Source organism: Oncorhynchus tshawytscha, linkage group LG08 (genome assembly GCF_018296145.1).
Source record: "Oncorhynchus tshawytscha isolate Ot180627B linkage group LG08, Otsh_v2.0, whole genome shotgun sequence".
Taxonomy (NCBI): domain Eukaryota; kingdom Metazoa; phylum Chordata; class Actinopteri; order Salmoniformes; family Salmonidae; genus Oncorhynchus; species Oncorhynchus tshawytscha.
This window is the reverse complement of record NC_056436.1, coordinates 47,147,164-47,167,401: the sequence shown is the minus strand read 5'-3', so window position 1 is coordinate 47,167,401 and position 20,238 is coordinate 47,147,164. Positions and strand designations below refer to the sequence as shown.

General features: G+C 42.4%; 1 protein-coding gene across 3 annotated transcripts in view; it reads right to left on the bottom strand.

Annotated features, from left to right (window-relative positions):
- Positions 1-20,238, bottom strand: part of LOC112256393 (ecto-NOX disulfide-thiol exchanger 2) — a 217,392-nt gene that overhangs the window by 4,015 nt on the left and 193,139 nt on the right. The window contains exons 10-15 of one of the 3 annotated variants that reach the window (XM_024429624.2): positions 19,453-19,655; positions 17,997-18,143; positions 11,727-11,783; positions 11,016-11,072; positions 3,940-4,048; positions 1,566-1,651 (exon numbers count right to left, since the gene is read on the bottom strand). In XM_024429624.2, coding sequence (XP_024285392.1) covers positions 1,566-1,651; positions 3,940-4,048; positions 11,016-11,072; positions 11,727-11,783; positions 17,997-18,143; positions 19,453-19,655 — 659 coding nt within the window. Of the gene's footprint in view, positions 1-1,565; positions 1,652-3,939; positions 4,049-4,690; positions 4,762-11,015; positions 11,073-11,726; positions 11,784-17,996; positions 18,144-19,452; positions 19,656-20,238 lie in introns of those variants that run through there. The other 2 variants (XM_042325583.1, XM_042325582.1) reach the window with 2 other exon arrangements.

The following is a 20,238-nucleotide window of genomic DNA, read 5'->3' as shown; positions in this document are numbered from 1 at the left end:
CACGTGCCTGTATGACCACCCTACAACGCCTGGGCATGCTCCTGATGAGGTGGCGGATGGTCTCCTGAGGGATGTCCTCCCAGACCTGGACTAAAGCATCCGCCAACTCCTGGACAGTCTGTGGTGCAACGTGGTGTTGGTGGATGGAGCGAGACATGCTGTCCCAGATGTGCTCAATTGGATTCAGGTCTGGGGAACGGGCGGGCCAGTCCATAGCATCAATGCCTTCCTCTTGCAGGAACTGCTGACACACTCCAGCCACATGAGGTCTAGCATTGTCTTGCATTAGGAGGAACCCAGGGCCAACCGCACCAGCATATGGTCTCACAAAGGGTCTGAGGATCTCATCTCGGTACCTAATGGCAGTCAGGCTACCTCTGGCGAGCACATGGAGGGCTGTGCGGCACCCCAAAGAAATGCCACCCCACACCATGACTGACCCACCGCCAAAACGGTCATGCTGGAGGATGTTGCAGGCAGCAGAACGTTCTCCACGGCGTCTCCAGACTGTCACATGTGCTCAGTGTGAACCTGCTTTCATCTGTGAAGAGCACAGGGCACCAGTGGCGAATTTGCCAATCTTGGTGTTTTCTGGCAAATGAAAAACGTCCTGCACGGTGTTGGGCTGTAAGCACAACCCCCACCTGTGGACGTCGGGCCCTCATACCACCCTAATGGAGTCTGTTTCTGACCATTTGAACAGACACATGCACATTTGTGGCCTGCTGGAGGTAATTTTGCAGGGCTCTGGCAGTGCTCCTCCTGCTCCTCCTTGCACAAAGGCGGAGGTAGCGGTCCTGCTGCTGGGTTGTTGCCCTCCTACGGCCTCCTCCACGTCTCCTGATGTACTGGCCAGTCTCCTGGTAGCGCCTCCATGCTCTGGACACTACGCTGACAGACACAGCAAACCTTCTTGTCACAGCTCGCATTGATGTGCCATCCTGGCTGAGCTGCACTACCTGAGCCACTTGTGTGGGTTGTAGACTCCGTCTCATGCTACCACTAGAGTGAAAGCACCTCCAGCATTCAAAAGTGACCAAAACATCAGCCAGGAAGCATAGTAACTGAGAAGTGGTCTGTGGTCCCCACCTGCAGAACCACTTCTTTATTGGGGGTGTCTTGCTAATTGCCTATAATTTCCACCTGTTGTCTATTCCATTTGCACAACAGCATGCAACATTTATTGTCACTCAGTGTTGCTTCCTAAGTGGACAGTTTGATTTCACAGAAGTGTGATTGACTTGGAGTTACATTGTGTTGTTTAAGTGTTCCCTTTATTTTTTTTGAGCAGTGTACATTTTACCAACACAAAATGATCCCACCACGTCGAACTAACACATTGTCTGTCGACATTTATACAATTGTACCGGCATTTCCTGTTGCAGCCCAGGCGTGACCTTTTCCATGTGTCAGGAAATTCATCCACATGAAATGGTTGGATGGAAACCTGGTTAGTGTCAGTGTGTGTGTGTGTGTGTGTGTGTGTGTGTGTGTGTGTGTGTGTGTGTGTGTGTGTGTGTGTGTGTGTGTGTGTGTGTGTGTATGTGTGTGTGTGTCAGCAGTACCTTGGTGTTCAGCTGCTGTAGGTAGGAGCAGATGTACTCGATGCTGGCTCCAAACGGATGGACATGGAGGAATGCAGAGATGATCCCTGAGGAAGGAGAAAGAGATACCTCAATACAGTATCAATTAAACTGGCATTAGCATTACTGTATACTTATAACTCTATAACCATTATATATATATATATAATGGCTGATTCACCCATCTTATCATACAGTAGTATAGGCTATTACTTTAGAACTATAACTCAAACACTAAAGTTATACTACGGTATGATCCCATTCAGTCTGAGTGTTCATTAACCCATTTGTCCAACATGAAAGCCAATGAGAACATGCCATCCCAAAGTATCAAACTGTAGACCATTAACGTATAGCTAATCTATAGCTAACTAACAACATTACGTTTGAATGTTGATTCATTCACCGATCTGTCCAACATGAAAGCCAGCGAGAACCTCACATTCAAGAGACCACTCTACTTAACTCATCTTGTCTGACTGAAGTGAAAATGTATCTGTACTCTTCAAGTGTGTCTGTCTTCCCCAAAACACTCCCAGCTCTGTGGAAGACCTGCGTTTAAGCCGTCCAGATTAAGAGAAGTGTTTAATGAAGACTTTGATGCTGCTCTCTACATTAAAGCTTCTCTGATCAGATCAGCATGGGGCTTCACGCCCGCACTCACACACACACACACACAAAGGCGTTTCGCTCATCCCAACACTAACATCTGCTATCAGCTAATTGATATGATGATGCACTACTGATAGTCCTAAACCCCTGTGTAATAACATGAGCCCACTGAGGAGCCAGCTCAGAAAACAAACACACCAGGTGAGACACTGGAGGAGAACAACTCTGATCAGATGTGTGTTTTAATGGCTGGGCTTGGACCAATGATCTACAGAAAAGCATCATTTGAAATCAGTCTATATACTTTGAATGGGTCCAAAAGCCTTCAAATGTCCAAATAATTTATAGCAAATTAATCAGAACTGTATGTTTAGTTGTAAAGGGACTTGTGGAGAAAGCAGTAGCTGCTCTGTTCCAAAGCCTAGTTATCTAAAGTTCATATTGATGCTAATTGACAATGCTAACTTTGTAGTTGGTGATGTCTAGAGTTTCATTTTCTAACTGAATGTGTAATTATAGCCTAGCCTAGATATTCAGCCACTCTCCGAGAAACATGGAAGTTCAATAGAAAGTGCTTTGTTGTTATCAAACTTCAAGTCTTGAAAAAGGCCTAGCATCTGCTCTTTCCTTCTCTATGTCTTTGTTTTGATCAGAGTTTAGTCATCCGTTTTCTCTTCTTTTTAAAGACAATGTTATGCACACAAACTGTGTCATTCTGGCTGTTTTTATGCCTGCTTGAACGCTGAATAGGTCAGATACACATAAAACATGAAATGACCCCGGAAATCGATATAACATTGCCTAGAGATGCACATATACGATATATAACATTCCTTTAAGTGTTCATCTCATTGGTATTAATTTTGCAATCTAGAAGGACAGACAAAGCAGTTAAAGATGAGTTCACTTTTGAGCCAATGTCCTTTTTTCTCTGCGGTGCTCACTTCATCTTCAAACAAGATGTAATTTAGAACAATTCTGACAGAGAACACCCAGAATCCTCAGCAGCCATCTACTTCATTGAGCAGCCAAAGTGGGCCGGCATGGAGGGAGGGAGCGCCTCATTGACTACCTAACCAACTATGCCAAATATATGATCATTCTAGAATAACACCACTGTGGGACAGGACAGGTAACTCCCACTACCACACAATAGTGTGCATCCTGCCATCTGGCATAGGCCTAATTGTAATGCCACAGCAACTTTCCCTTGTATCTCAGCAAGACCTTACTTTCGTAAAACCAATTTGATCCAGGACCAACCGTTCCTCATGGAAAGAACCCTCCACTGGAGTGGAGAATGTGCCATAAAACTATGCTGAAGGCCTCAGTAAACCAGACATTGAAAACATGTGAACCAGCCCAGAGAACTGGGAATAACCAGGGGAGGAAAACCAGGCTTTCCACAAAAAAACAGCTTTGATGATTGTGGATAATTTCGCTAACAATAACCAGTTAAATGAACAAGCAGTGTATGAACAAGCAGGGTATTTTTCCTAGAGTGGATAGCGCGAGAGGAATGGTCTCCATTGTACGTACAAATGTTGTTAGAAGGTTGTAGTAATGTTGTCTGAACATACCAACAAGCAAGGCTTCTTCCTCAGAGTTTACCGGACTAAGGTTGCAATAATGTTTGGTGAATGTGTCAAGTAGCAGGGCTTCTCTGAGTGGACAGGAATTGGGGGAATCTTCTCCTCCAACTAGGTTAATATAACATTATAGTAATGTTGTTAGGTGAACATACCAACTAGCAAGGCTTCTCTCTCAGAGTGAACAGGATTGGATGGACTCTTCTCCGGGGGCAGACTCTCCTTCTCCTGACTGCAGGACACCACTTCTAACGCTGATGCCTCCTACAGTAAAGGAGTTGAAAACACTGTTAGACTGGTTGAGGACACACAAACACACACTGTGACGAATCTGGCTGTTGCATGTCACATAAAAAATGTTTAAAATATGACTGGAACAGACTTCCTCAAAATCTTGAGTTTTATTATTAGGTCTAAAAATGTGCAAATACTCCTTACTCATCCTTGCATTCTCTCAGAGAGGAAAAAGTGACGCGATAGGGATAACTAAGCCCCAAATCTGTCTTCTCCAGCAGGTGGCGGTTTTTCGTTTATTTTCACTCACCAAGCCAGGATTTTATTTATTTACCCTTATTTTACCAGATAAATTGACAGAACACATTCGCATTTACAAAAACGACCTGAGAGATAGTTAAAGGGGATAGTAAAGGTGGCCATGATGGTATGAGGGCTGGATTGGGAATTTAGCCAGGACACCGGGGTTAAAACCGTACTCTTACGATAAGTGCCATGTGATCTTTAGTGACCACAGACAGTAAGGACACCCGTTTAACATCCCATCTGAAAGACGGCACCTTAGACAGGGCAATATCCCCAATCACTGCCCTGGGGCATTGGGATATTTTTTTTAGACCAGAGGAAAGAGAGCCTCCAACACCACTTCCAGCAGCATCTGGTCTCCCATCCAGGGACCCGAGCAGGACCAACCCTACTTAGCTTCAGAGGCAAGCCAGCAGTGGGAGCAGGGTGGTTTGCTGCTGAAAAAAAAGAAGAATGTGTCGAATTTGGTTAACAAAAATTGCAATGGCTTACTTTGCTATGTGTGGCTTATTTGATCGAATATAAGTTTCGTAATGATTTTTTTTTTTACGAGTGTACTGATATAAGTAGGACATGTGATATGCTGGCAACTTTGAGAAAAAACACTTAATATCGGAGTTGTGCCTGGTCATCACTAGTTGCCACAGTCATAAGCTCCGCCTATTTCTACAATTTCAATCATTAAAATGTGATTTACCACACTGCTAACCGTAACCCTAACCTTAAATTATGACCAAAAAGTACATTTTAGTTTTCATGATTATCTATGAAAGAGCCACTTTCTGCGGCTGTGGTAACTAGTGGAAACCGTTGTGCCGGTTGTTCACACGGGTATCTGCCCTCTCATTGGCTGGAATGGTCCCAGCAGATCATGCCTCCTCCAAACTGCCTGACATGTTTTAAGACATTTATTTTCATAGAGTATGTGGTCAATATTATGGATAATCTGTGATACTACCAAACCTTTATGCACCTGTATCTAATAAGCAGGCTAACTTGGTGGGAGGACTTTCAATTAACACCATTAGCCTAGCCCATCCAAACACACATGAAACAACTACACAATATAATTATTTTTAAAGTTTGTAACTGGAATAACTCAGCTGGTACCTGGATTATACAGAAACAAACATTCAATAAATACAATTATAATATGGGGAACACACACACACACACACATTCTTGTTCATATAACCTTGTGGGGACACACAATTCAGTCCCATTCAAAATCCTACTTTCCCTAACCCCTAACCCCTAATCCTAAACCCTTACCCTAACCGTAACCAAAAAACCTAACCTTAACCCTAAACCTAACCGTAGCTCCTAACCCTAAAACTAACCCTAGCTCCGATGTATTTATTTGATTTAACCCTAACCCTAAACCCTAACCCCAAACCTAATCCTAACCCCATAGAAATAGCATTTTTTTGTTCGTTTACTATTCTTGTGGGGACTTCTGGTAGAGTTAAACACATCCACACACACAGTTAATATAGTTTAGTTATTTTATATGACATTCAGCTTAGTTTCAGTTCGTTTTTAGACTTAATTTATATGATTTAGTTTGAGTTTTAGTGTTCGCGACAGAAAGTAGCCTATGCGTGGGAGGCTAGGAGCCATTTATGTGTTGTAGGCCTATAGTCAGTTTTTTTGTAACTTCTTGACCCTGGGGGGAAAGTAATACATAAGGTGATTGGCGAGGACCATAGACTTGGATAGACATAACATCTCTGTATCGGTGTCACGACGGCGTCTGTGAGAGTATGTTCATTGAGGCCATCTCCATCTTAAAATAGTACAACTCCAACTGGGTCATTGGGTCATGCCAACCGGGTTATCAGGAGGGATCAGCCAATGAAGTTGGAAGTCCCGCCCAGTTGACTAAATCTAAACAGCGAAAGCCCTGAATGGCGTTGCCCATGCTAACACAGGCTTTTGGCCACTAGAGGACTCCATACAACTTTGCTCAATGGAGATGGAGCCACTGATGAGGGAACAGAGCCTTTTGTACTTCAGCAAATTGGAGAGCACAGCCATGGAGCAGCAGGACCAAATAAGATGCCAGCACGATGAATCATCTCGACCACAGTGCTTTAGAAATATAGCTTCCTCACATCGAAGATTGTGTTTGAGGCCACTGTCCAGCTGGAGAGTCAACCTGGCAGAGCATTAAGTGTCGCGTGTGAGCTGCGGAAATACCAGTTCTGGCAAGCAAGGATGGCAAGCAAGGAACTCTATGGCCAGGACATGGTTTTGGTTAGGTTTAAACTATAAATCAATCCTAATGTGACTTGGATTTCAAGGATAAGTGCCTAGACTGGTGCAAGAAATCTGGCGGAATGAAACAGTTTACATCAAACCAATGTTGTTGTTTTTTTACTTTAGTAGTAGATATAAGAAGAAACAAGTACCTTTATTTGACAGAGGATCAAACAACAAATTACGTCATGGCAAATTTGACTCATGTTTATGTAATATTAAACATGCATCACTGACTAACCCCTTCAAATAGGGCTAATAAAAACAGCTGCAACAACAGCAAAATCATAAGCAGTACAACACTTCACAAATATATCAGTTCACAGCCAGCCAGCTCTCCAAAAACTCTTGGGATGCAGGGAAAGAAACCAGATCCAGTGCCACAATACACTTTTTTTGGATAAACAGCCATCCTTGCTTGCCAGAACTGGTATTTCCGCAGCTCACATGTGACACTAAATGCTCTGCCAGGTTGACCATCCAGCTGGACAGCTGGACCTCAAACACAATCTTCGATGCGAGGAAGCTATATTTCTGAAGCACTTTGGTCGAGATGATTTATCGTGCTGGCATCTTCCTGGGGTCCTGCTGCTCCACGGCTGTTCTCTCTAATTACTGAAGTACAAAAGGCTCTGCTTCCCTCATCAGTGCCTCCATCTCCATTGAGCAAAGTGCCAGTCACATCCTTAGGTCCATCAGGCAACATGCTGCAGGGGTTGGCTCAAAATTGGCTGCCATAGGATTCCGTATGCAATGTTGGGGAATAATCAGAATTGGTGGGTAACATAGATAAGATGTTTTAATATTCATCATATGCTTATGAGTTATTTCTCATAAGAATGTATTTTCTTGTACTATAGTGGTGGCCATTGGCAGTTATCTGTTCTATGTCAAGACTAAGTTGCATGGGCCGCAGAGAGGGGAGAGGTCAAGGTGTCATCATGTGTAAACATATCTTTTGCTCCACTGTGTCTGTGTGCCAGTCACTCCCTACTTTTCCCATCGGGGAGAGGAGGATGGCAGTGTCTGGAATCATTCTATGCTCTCCGTGAGCTTGTCCAGGATTGGTTGTATTTAGAATTGGTTGTATCTAAATGACAATTTGATATATGCCTGTTGAAATGGAGGATTGGTTTATGGTTCTGGGGTTGAGTAAGGAGACAAAGCTGAACAATTTATTATGTCTATGCTGTCTGACTATGTGTGTTCTTTGCTATTAAAGGATCTCAGTTGCAATGTAAGGGGGCTCTCAGAGAATTCATTGATAGACACTGAATTGATCTGAGAGTCACAGGGTTGTGATAGAGCTCATATAATTAAAGATGGACTTTGATAACTAACTCTGACTTTGCTCCCATGATTTGGTAAATAGAGGAAATTTCCACGACAGTATGCATGCGAAGCACTGATGCAGTGACTTCAGGAGGACCTGTGCCAACTGTTTTACCACAGTAGTTGACTGCAACTGTGCCTCAAGGTTGAGAATGCACGGCACCAGATCAGACAGCAACTGTCTATCAGTTTGAAGTTCGTCGGTGTGAATTGCGAACGGATCCAGGAACTTCACAAGCTGCTCTAGCTTGGCCCAGTCATTGGTCGGCAAGTTGCCCTTTATTCTTTAAAAAATTATTCAAGCTCTGTTGATTGTTGATCATTGCTAGACAGCAATTTTCAAGTCTTGCCATAGATTTTCAAGCCAATTTAAGTCAAAACTGTAACTAGGCCACTCGGAAGCATTCAATGTGTGTCTCGGTAAGCAACTCCAGTGTAGATTTGACCTTGAGTTTTAGGTTATTGTCCTGCTGAAGGTGAATTAATCTCCCAGTTTCTGTTGGAAAACAGACTGAACCAAGTTCTTCTATAGGATTTTACCTGTGCTTGTATTATGTTTTTATCCTAAAAAAACTCCCTAGTCCTTGCTGATGACAAGCATACCCATAACATGATGCAGCCACAACCATGATTGAAAATATGAGTAGTACTCAGTAGGGGTGTGACAATTAACAATTTTGCTTAACTTTTAAACTGACATGAATAGTATTTTGGGGTTTTTCCAAGTGTTTTATCCAAGTCAATTTACAATGCAGAATAATTGTCCTATTATGCATGTATGACCGCTACGGCCGAGGAAAAAAGTTATATCTACCACAAACCTTTACAGTCATAGAACACAGTTACAGTAACATGTCGATAGTGACAAATGATAACTTTTCAGACAATTAAAAAAGTGCCACATCAAGTCTGTACCTTTTCAGACAGTAGAATTCTGCTCCTTTGTAAAATGTTCTGTATTTTTTCCCTTACAACATTAAAAGTCACTGATTGATGTGCTGCTATAGTTTTTTATGCAGTGTTTTGGTAAGTCACTGTATTTAACAAACTTTAAAGTACTTTTTTAGGATAGAGTGGTCTGCGCACAGGCAGCAGACATGCAGGCTGCGCACAGCAGCTCAATATTATTTTATTGACAATTCTGGTTGCCTAGTTGTGGATTTAAATCCCGCTTCAGAAGCCACATTCTTTATAGTCAAGTAAAATGTCTGTTTCTTGTTGGCATCATGTTGGCATTTAAAAAACTGTAGTGTAGCCTACCCTAACAGACAGACAATCAAACATACATGGGGCCACATTCCATGATGCCTAAAAAGCGTAATCAATACAGGTAGCCTACTGTAACTTCATATGAAGAAAACAAACGAAGAGCAGGCAGCCCTGTGCACGCAAGACTAGCCCGAAGACATTGGTGCCATGAATAAACTAGGATATTCTACACTCAACAGACCAAAGACTGAACAAAGACTGAACGCACTTGCATCATTAGCGAAGAGACAGAGCAGGCAGGCTAGCATGAGGAAGAGAGAGGCAGAAGAAGGCAGAAGCATGCTCATATGTTTTGGTAATCTGCATCTTGCAAAGTCTCGTCTTGCATGCTTTATAAATTCCCCAAGTAGCCAGAAATTCGCCTCCTCCTCTAGTTTTACTTTAATTACACAACTTCCCCAGGCCTTTGTAGCCTATCGGCTATAACACAGAAAATAATATGCTTTGTCATAACAGAACTGTGATTTTAATTAAGTGAAAACAACAACAAAAGAAAAACATTGTTTTCAGTTAGGAATCTTTCATAACGTTCAGGATCCCAACTTCGTTTCAAAGTTTAAACGCCCCAAACATAACGCTTTGTATTGAGGACAAAAAGTACATTTCTCTGCCACATTTCTTTCCAGTATTACTTTAGTGCATTGTTGCAAACTGGATGCATGTTTTGGAATATTTTATCTGGTTATCATTTAGGTTAGTTTTGTGGAGTAACTACAACATTGTTCATCCATCCTCAGTTCTGTCATATCACAACCATTAAACTCTGTAACTGTTTTAAAAATCCCCATTGGCATCATAGTGTAATCCCTGAGCGTTTCCCTTCCTCTCCAGCAACTGAGTTAGGAAGGACGCCTGCATTTTGTAGTGACTGATTAATAACTTTTCCACGCTCAAAGGGATATTCAGCATCTGCTTTTTAAAAATTTTACACATCTACCAATCGGTGCCCTTCTTTACGAGCAATTGAAAAACCTCCCTGGTATTTTTGGTTGTATCTGTGGTTGACATTCACTACTCGATTGAGGGACCTTACAGACAATTGTATGTGTGGGGTACAGAGATGAGGTAGTCATTAAAAAATAATGTTAACTACTATTATTGAAAAACAAAGAATTACTCAGATAAAAATTACTCTGACAAGTTTCAAAATCTCGCTGAAGTTTCTAGCACAAGCATTATTAGCTAGCTAGCTGGGACTGACTCAACTGATTGAACCGAATCTGCTCGTCTCCCCTCGACTCTCGCTGCGCGACATATGTCATAAATTTGGGCACCATGCGTGTACTCTCGCTTAGCCGAATTAAATTTGCCTGTGATAAATTATAACAGACAGCGTAATTAACCAAATTAATGCTTGTGATGCGCACCCATCAAATGATGCAAATGTAAGAACAGCCTGCAATGTACTGTACTTGAACCAACGATACAGATGTAACCATGTGCCATTTAATGTATTATCTGATCGGTACTAGTGCTCGCACGTCCAAATTCCATGTGCATTTCAGAGGTCACATTTATACGTAAATGTAAAAATATTTAAATTATCTAAAGGAAAGGTTTCATGGCACACCTGAGAGTTCCTCAAGGCACACTGTTTGGGAACCACTATATTATGGGACAGGACCTTGATTTCCTAAACCAGTTGTGTTGGGTGATTTATCCTGCAACAAATAAAGTCCTCCTGCATAAGATTCACCTGTAATGATCTGTCATGTAATGATCTAAGGAGAGGAGAGGAGAAAAGAGGAGAAAGAGCGAGGATAGAAAGAGAAATATAGTGGAATAGAGAAAAAGAGGAACAGAGAGAGATTTACAGCCCTTTTCTACTTACATTGACTTGATTAGCGCTCTCCTCGCTCGTTCTGTCCTCTTGCAGGGACATCTCCAGCTAGAGTCAATTATGAAAATTAGAAAAGCCGTCACCGTCTAACATGTCAGATTCTTATGTAAACACACACATGCACGCACACACACACACACACACAGGGGGAGAGACAAAGGAGGCAGAGAGAGGGGAGAAAATACAGAGGGAGCCGATGGCAATAGTTCTAACAGAGGGAGGAAACAGAGAGAGAGGGAGAGAGAGAGAGAGAGAGAGAGAGCGAGACAGAGCTGAGAGTCTTAGCGATACTAATGATCAAGCTGTTGGTTACTCTGGGTTTCTGACAGGCTGGCAGAGGGAGGGAGGGACGGAAGGGTGTTTGTGTCTGTATGACTGATGTGTTTGTGTGTGTGGGCGCTGCCCTGTCTGACCCAGTCGTGGTGGGCTAATACTCCTCACTATGCTATTATGTGTGTGTGATTGGACAAGCCCTTGACTTCCTAACCCAGTTGTGTAGGGTTGATTTATCTGGCAACAAATAAAGTCCTTCAGCATTGGATTGGCCTGTAATGATTTGTCATGTCACTGGAAGAGAAGAGAGAGGAGAGGAGAAATAGGGAGGATACAGACAAAAAGAGAGAGGGGAATAGAGGAAGAGGGAGAGAGAGGGAAAGAGAAAGAGAAAAAGTAGAGCGAGTGTCACAGCCCTTTTCCACTTACATTGACTTGATTAGCCCTCTCCTTGCTCCCTCTGTCATCTTGTAGGGAAATCTCCAGCTAGAGTCAATTATAAAAATGAGAAGAGCCAACACTGTCTAACATGCCAGATTCTTATGTAAGCAGACATGAGTGTACACACACACAAACACTCACACTGACCACAAATCTAGAGAGCAACACCCTCTGCAAATTGATTTATCTTCCTTCCAATGATTCATCTCTGTACGTACGCATGCTATAATGGCCATATTTCCCATGGATCACTGCTTGGGGACACATTTCAGCGCCTAGTGGTAATCTAATCTAAGTAAGGTATAATACATGACCAAAAATATGTGGACACCTGCTCCTCAAACATCTATTTCCAAAATCATGGGCATTAATATGGAGTTGGTCTCCACTATGCTGCTATAACAGCCTCCACTCTTCTGGGAAGGCTTTCCACTGATGTTGGGCGATTAGGCCTGGCTCGCAGTCGGCGTTCCAATTCATCCCAAAGGTGTTCGATCGGGTTGATGTCAGGGCTCTGTGCAGGCCAGTCAAGCTCTTCCACACTGATATCGACAAAACATTTCTGTATGGACCTCGCTTTGTGCATGGTGGCATTGTCATGCTGAAACAGGAAAGGACAGAATCAGCTAGAATGTCATTGTATGCTGTAGCGTTAAGAATTCCCTTCACTGGCACTAAAACAACCCCAGACCATTATTCCTCCTCCACCAAACTTCACATTTGGCACTATGCATTTGGGCAGGTAGCGTTCTCCTGGCTTCCACCAAACTCAGATTTGTCCGTCGGACTGCCAGATGGTGAAATGTGATTCATCCCTCCAGAGAACGCGTTTCCACTGCCCAGAGTCTAATGGTGGCAAGCTTTGCACCATTCCACTACATGTTTTCAAATATTATTTCATAGTTTTGATGTCTTCACTATTATTCTACAATGTAAAAAATTGTAAAAATAAAGAAAAACCCTTGAATGAGTAGGTGTGTCCAAACTTTTGACTGGTACTGTCAAGGGTAGCGATGGGTACCAAAACCCGGTATTAAACGGGCCCTGGGGCTAAATTATGAAAGACCGTAGTATCGATAAGCTCCAACGTTATCAGTTCTGCTTTCGATACTGGAGAAATTAAGAAAATACATTTCCTATTTATTGTTGCTACATAAACATTATCTTGCACATTTTATCTCACCAACCATTTCTAATTTGCAATAAGATTAAGCCATTTGTCTATGATGCATTTTTGCTATTCCCAATCCAGAAGAGAGATGAAAACACAACAATTCAACACATGAAAACAATATTTTTTTTTACTGTAGGGAGATGAGCAAGGCACTAAACCCCAAATATACCCCTCCCTCCAGGAGCTACTTCAGTGATACATTAATTCCTACCTGGTATGGTGTAGAAAATGCCAATGTGATCACTGAGCTGAAGGACATGCCAAAGCTGGCCATCACATCAGATGGGTGGACCAGCCTCTGTCAGGACCACTATCTCACTGTTACAGTGCCCTACACAAGCCAGGGCAGTGTAAAACAGAAGGTCCTCCACACCAGGGCAGTATACAAATCGCAAACAGGCGAAGTAGTGGCAGAGAAGATCTCAGACATTCTGGAAGAGTTTGAGATAGAGGCAAGGAAGATTGTAGCTGTGACTGTTGATAATGCTGGCTATATGGATGTTGCCATCAAGAGGCTACACATCCTAAAAATAGGATGCTTTGTGCACACATTGAATCTGGCATCGCAGAAAATCTACAAAATTACTTCCATTGATAAATGGGCAGCCCAAATCAGAGCAGTGGTCGTGTGGTTCAAGAGATCCTCAATGTCCAAAACAATCTTGAAGGAAAAGGAGCAGCGCCTTACTTAGTAAGAAGCCAGTTCACCCAGTTATAGTATTATTTTGAAATTCCCTCATTTAACAATTTAATTAAATATTCAGGTGTGCTGTAATTAAATGTATGTTGTTTTTTCTTGTTGTTTCAGGCCTTCCGCAACACTCACTCATACTTGATGTCAAGACAAGATGGAATCCAGCGATCCAAGCAGACCCACGGCTGCGAAAAGATTGACCAAAGACAACCTTCACCGTCTGAAGGACGAGGACTTCCATAAGGCTGAGGAGTACGTCCAGCTCATGAGAATCCTCTATACATCCACAATGTATGTGTCATGTGAAAATAATGCCACCTGTGGACAGATCATACCCATCCTCCAACAACTGGAAGAGCACTAAACTGTGGAGCATGAAGATACAACGTTTGTGGCAACCATCAAAGAGAAGGTGTGGGAAAATCTCTCCGAGCGCTATCAGGATAAGGACATTCATGCCTTCCTGCATGAGGCCATAGCAATGGACCACAGATTTAAAGGGAGGCCGGTGAGTGACGCTACCTGAGACAGGCTGAGGAAGGCAACTGTTGAGGTCAATGTGACAGGAGCAACACCACGGCTGTCAAAGGAGCCGGAGAAGACAGACACAGAGCACCAGCAACAGGAGGAGTCTGAAGGAGAAGGAAATGGAGGAGGCAGTCCCTCCATTGTACAAAACAAGGGGTGCCTTGGAGGAGCTGTTCTCAGAGGAGGACAGGGAGTTGAGGTTGACGATCCAACAGAACACCTCGTCCCTCACCCTCAGCGATTGTGTTGACCTAGAGGTCGAGCTCTACAAAGGCCTGCCTCCCATCCCCATTGCTGAAGATCCTGTGATGTGGTGGTGGGAGAAGTGAGATATTCTGCCCCTCCTCACAAACATTGTAACAAGCTACCTCTGTGCTCAAGTCTCCTCCACCCCCAGCGAGAGGGTATTTTCGACTGCAGGGAACACAATAAGCCAGGAGAGGTCCTGACTTCTGCCAGAGAAGGCAAATACTGTATATTGATCTTTCTCCAGAAGAACTGATAAGAACCGTTAGTCCTTTTGCAGGCTACCTGCGTGCCCCACCCGTGTTGCTCTATACCACTGTATTTTCTTTAGCAGGAAAATAGTTTTTAATGTTTTACATTTTCATCATCACAACATTAGAGCCTATAATAGTGATTTGTTCAAAACATTGCTGTTTCTTTTGCTGTAAAATAATAGTTCATTTTTTTATTTAACATTTCAGAAAATAAAGCAAGTTAATTCTGTCCTTAATGTCTTTCGTTTTTTTCGTTAAAAAAAAAAGAACTGATAAAGTACCAGATCGATAAGCAGTATCAGTAAGAGTAGTAATACCATTAAAATCTTAAAGATACCCATCTCTAGTCAAGGGCTCCAATACAATCCAGGAGCGATATGTTTTAGTTTTAAATGACTCGGTTTAATTAGAAAACGATTCGATGCGATTCGTTTCGACGTGATGCACTAACATTTGTTGCATAAACACTTTCCATTTTTCTAAATAAAAATCAAACTACATAGATTATTAGTTCAATGACAAAGCCTAATATCACGCAAGCCAAATTACTATTTAAATGCTGAAGGTGCTGCGTAGATGTGCAAGATCAGGAACCTAACTTGCGTTGGTCAGCGGTTTGACTAGGCTACTTATAGTGTGGTTGTTCGGCATGCAAATTGACTTACAGTCATGGCCAAAAGTTTTGAGAATGACACAAATACCACTTAGTTATCACTTAGTTATCACTTTTGCCTCATGGCAAGGTGCTCCATCATGTTGGAAAAGGCATTGTTCATCACCAAACTGTTCCTGGATGGTTGGGAGAAGTTGCTTTCAGAGGATGTGTTGGTACCATTCTTTATTCATGGCTGTGTTCTTAGACAAAATTCTGAGTGAGCCCACACCCCTGGCTGAGAAGCAACCCCAAACATGAATGGTCTCAGGATGCTTTACTGTTGGCATGACACAGGACTGATGGTAGTGCTCACCTTGTCTTTTCCGGACAAGCTTTTTTCCGCATGCCCCAAACAATCAGAAAGGGGATTCATCAGAGAAAATGACTTTACCCCAGTCCTCAGCAGTCCATCCCAAAAGGTATTTTGCAGTATATCAGTCTGTCCCTGATGTTTTCCTGGAAAGAAGTGGCTTCTTTGCTGTCCTTCTTGACACCAGGCCATCCTCCATAAGTCTTCACCTCACTGTGCCTGCTGCCATTCCTGAGCAAGCTCTGTACTGGTGGTGCCCCGATCCTCACAGCTGAATTAACTTTAGGAGACGGTGCTGGCACTTGCTGGACTTTCTTGGGCACCCTGAGGCCTTCTTCACAACAATTGAACCGCTCTCCTTGAAGTTCTTGATGATCCGATAAATGGTTGATTTAGGTGCAATCTTAATGACAGCAATATCCTTGCCTGTGAAGCCCTTTTTGTGCAAAATAATGACGACGGCACGTGTTCCCTTGCAGGTAACCATGGTTGACAGAGGAAGAACAATGATTCCAAGCACCACCCTCCTTTTGAAGCTTCCAGTCTGTTATTCAAACTCAATCAGCATGACAGAGTGATCTCCAGCCTTGTCCTCGTCAACACTCACACCTGTGTTAACGAGAGAATCACTGACATGATGTCAGCTGGTCCTTCTGTGGCAGGGCTGATATGCAGTGGAAATGTTTTTTGGGATTCAGTTCATTTTGCATGGCAAAGAGGGACTTTGCAATTCATTTGTTCACTCTTCATAACATTCTGGATTATATGCAAATTGCCATCATACAAACTGAGGCAGCAGACTTTGAAATTAATATTTGTATCATTCTCAAAACTTTTGGCCACGACTAAGAGATCAATGACTGTCACCACAGTTAAATGCAGTTTGACCCTGAAAGAGAGGATGCATCATTTGTCACAAAAGATTAGGTATTTTTGGAAGGTAGAAAGTATAATATGAGAAAAAAATTGGATCTGGAAACACTGGACAGTTACTTTAACAAACGTAACATGCAGTCTGACGCATGTTGCATGTTACATTTGGATCGGTATTTGAATCAGGGACTGATGCCTGTCTGTGAATGGTTACATCCCTACTATCTAGATACAGAATATGGCTAGTATGAAGATGTTTTAGTCTGCGTGTTGGAACAGTGCCATAAACAGTGGTGTTGACACATGGTGAATGTAAAATGCGGTTTCAGTTTACACAGGCTGGTTTAGTGTAAAGAAGTTAGTCAGCTAGGAGTAGTTGGAGGTGCGGTGCTGTGCTTTAAAAAGCAGTGGTGATACATGGCTAATGTTAAAGTAACTGTCCAGTGTTTCCATATTTCTATGAAAATTAACCTATATTTAATTACAATATGAGTGAAATGGTTTTCCTTCCCAAAAAAATGGTAATTAAGTATGTTAAAAAGCAGCTTTCTGTGTTGTAATGGTGCGGGCATGTACCGGACATTACAAATATGCATGCAAGTACACCGCTGATTGGCCAGCTCATCCTCCTCTGATAAAGTGGTGGTGAAACTAGTAGTTAGTTTGAATAGGCCAGTTTGATGTAAAGAGGATTGACCCGTCTCTCTATATATATGGCATACTTAAGCAATAAGGCACGAGGGGATGTGGTATATTGGCCAATATACCACGTCTAAGTGCTGTTCTTTGGCAAGTCCCAAAGCAGAGTGCCTGGATACAGCCATTAGCCGTGTGCATTGGCCATATACCACAAACCCCAGAAGTGCCTTATTGCTATTATAAGCTGGTTACCAACATAAATAGAATTGTATTTTTGTGTCATACTCGTAGTATATTGTCTGATATACAGTACACATGACTGAAATACCGTTTTAGCCAATCTGCATCCAGGACCCAAATTACACGGTTTATAACACTAAATGACCTGTCCCTCTTCTTTCTATCCATTCTAAATGACCCGTCTCTCTCTCACTACTGTATATGGCATTCTATTTGACCCTCTCTCTATGGGATTCCAAATTAACTATTTGAAATCAATGTCTAGTGGGGACACTAGAATATATGTAATTGCATTTCTTCAATATCCCAGTGTCAGCTGATCTACCCCATATATATATATATATATATATATATATATATATATATATATATTATTAAGGGTAGATCAGCTGACACTGGGATATTGAAGAAATGCAATACCATTTGGAATTAAATTAAATACACTGTAATTCAAGTCTACCACAGCCTGGGTTCCAGTAGCAGACCAATTATTTCAGAAATATTTCTCATGTATTGAAACTCATTTTGAACTAATTTCATTACAATTACAGCACAAATCCGATATTGTAATTACATTTCAAACCCCAGGAGTTTTTCAAACAAGCTGTAAAGTGTGCATGTGTTGTGTGTGTGTGTGTTACTGACCTGTGGTGTGTGTGTTGTCAGTGTTTTCAGGCTCTGCAGTCCTTCCTTGAGGCTCTTTACTTGGCTCTCCAGCTGATGTTTGTCCTCCACAGTCTTCTCCATCTCTGCCTCCCGCTGTTTCATTTCTTCACACATCTTCAGCAGTTGCTGCAAACAGAGAGGAGATACAGTTAGCCACATATACTATTTAACCCGTACTTTTCTGCTACAGAGGTGGCACAGCTAGCCACAGATGCTAACTAAGGGTCTGCTACAGAGAGAAGGCACAGTTAGCTACAGATGCTAACTAATCTTTAAAGACACAAATGTTAACTAACCCTTAAGACAGAGGAGGCACAGTTAGCCACAGATGCCTGCTTACAACAGGCATATGCCGCATGCTGGTTATTAACCTTTTTTGCAACAGCTTTTGAGAGGAAACCAAGTTAGCGCTTATTTTCAGGGTTTGCTATTGAGTAGGAACTTTTAGCTCATAGCTTATCTATCTAGTCTCTCTGGTGCTGCAAGTTAGAACCACGTAGGAGCTGAAAAGTCCTTTCTACATTTCCATTTCATCCATTTCAGCTTATCCATCACAGTCTCAGTTGGGTTTAGGCTGAAATACGGAAGTATAACATGACTCACAAGTGGAAGAAATTCATAGAACCTGGGCACACTCAAGTCACCTGCTGATAATATTTGATGGTAATTTGCCAGAGCCTGCATGATAACGTAATTTAGCATGGAGCAATAAGAAGCATCCAATTGGTCTCTTCCTCCTCATTTTAATCCATTTAATTCATTTAATCTTTCCATGGAAATGTTCAAACTTGCGTGTTAGAAATGTAATTACCATCTGTCTATTCAAATGAGCAGGAGGACGACACATTATTTATGCTCAAAACCAACATTGAAAAAAATATATTTCTATTAACTATGACCGCTGACAACTTGAGGATATTTGATGACCCAGCAGGTGATGGGAGCAACAGATTTCCTGCCTCAGAGGGTTGTTTACCTTACCAATAGTATGATGGTTGTTTTCGCTGAGAGGGAGATTTTAATAGAAAACCCTTCGAGCTGGTTGGTATTGGTTTCTGTAGAGCGTCGAGGACAGCAGAGTGATCAGATTCTAGAATGACTCTCTCCCTCTGAAGTCTTTCTATTGTTCTTTCTTTTTCTCTCTAACCATCCATCTAACTCTGAGTGCATCCCTCTCTCTGCTGCTCTTATTTTCAGCTTGCATCTCTCCCTACCACTCTCTCATCTCTTTATTAGTGCTGTGTGTAGGTGTGCACGCGCCTGTGTGTGTGTGATTGAGAGGGCAGTTCTCTATCCACCTCCATTAAAAGTGACTTTTCATCAAAACCACTTGTCAGCCCAGAAAGAAAAACCAAGGGATTATGACTCTCACCAGCTAGAATCTGCAGGACTTGCTGCAAAAAGTTAAGCTATAGTGGGTGTGGTTGAAGTATACCTTCTGCATGCCCTGTAGTGCCTGTTGTAGAAAGGTTAGTTGTTGCTGCCTGCAGGTGTCCTCTTCACTGTGTTGTGGAGGTGTGTGTTCTTGGTTCTTGCCCTGCTCCTGCTTCAGCAGCTCCACCTCGTTTCTGTAGGCATCCAGCTGACAGCGCAGAGAGTCATTCTCCTCCTTTAGAGCCTCCGCCTGGGACACAGGGCCTACACACACACACACACACACACATGCACAAGAGACATAGAACATCACAACTGCAGTATCATAACATTATACTGTATAAACAGCCTTCAAATGTCTATTGATGATCTGAGGACATACTGCAACTCTACAGGAGAGGCTTTGAAATCCTAACCTGTCCTATAATGAACAGACAGGAGAGACAGTGTGATGAGAAATTCTCATGAAATCCTAAACTGTCCTATATTTAAGTCAGGAGAGACAGTGTGATGAGAACTACTCATGAAATCCTTACCTGTCCTATTTTGAACAAACAGGAGAGACAGTGTGATGAGAACTACTCATGAAATCCTAACCTGTCCTATATTGAACAGACAGGATGAGACACTGATGAAAACTACTCAGCCCCTGTTCCTTTGGGCTTTGAAAGGAGAGTCTTCATTCTCCAATGCTGTCTGAGGGGACATGTGTGATGTAATGAGAGGGTGTGTTTGTGTAGCTGAGCTGGAGAGATAAGACCTGAGAGTGATTGTGTAAGAGAGGCCTAGAATGAGCATAGAGATGAGCATAGAGACTCATGCTGGCTTCTTTGAATCAGGCATAGGG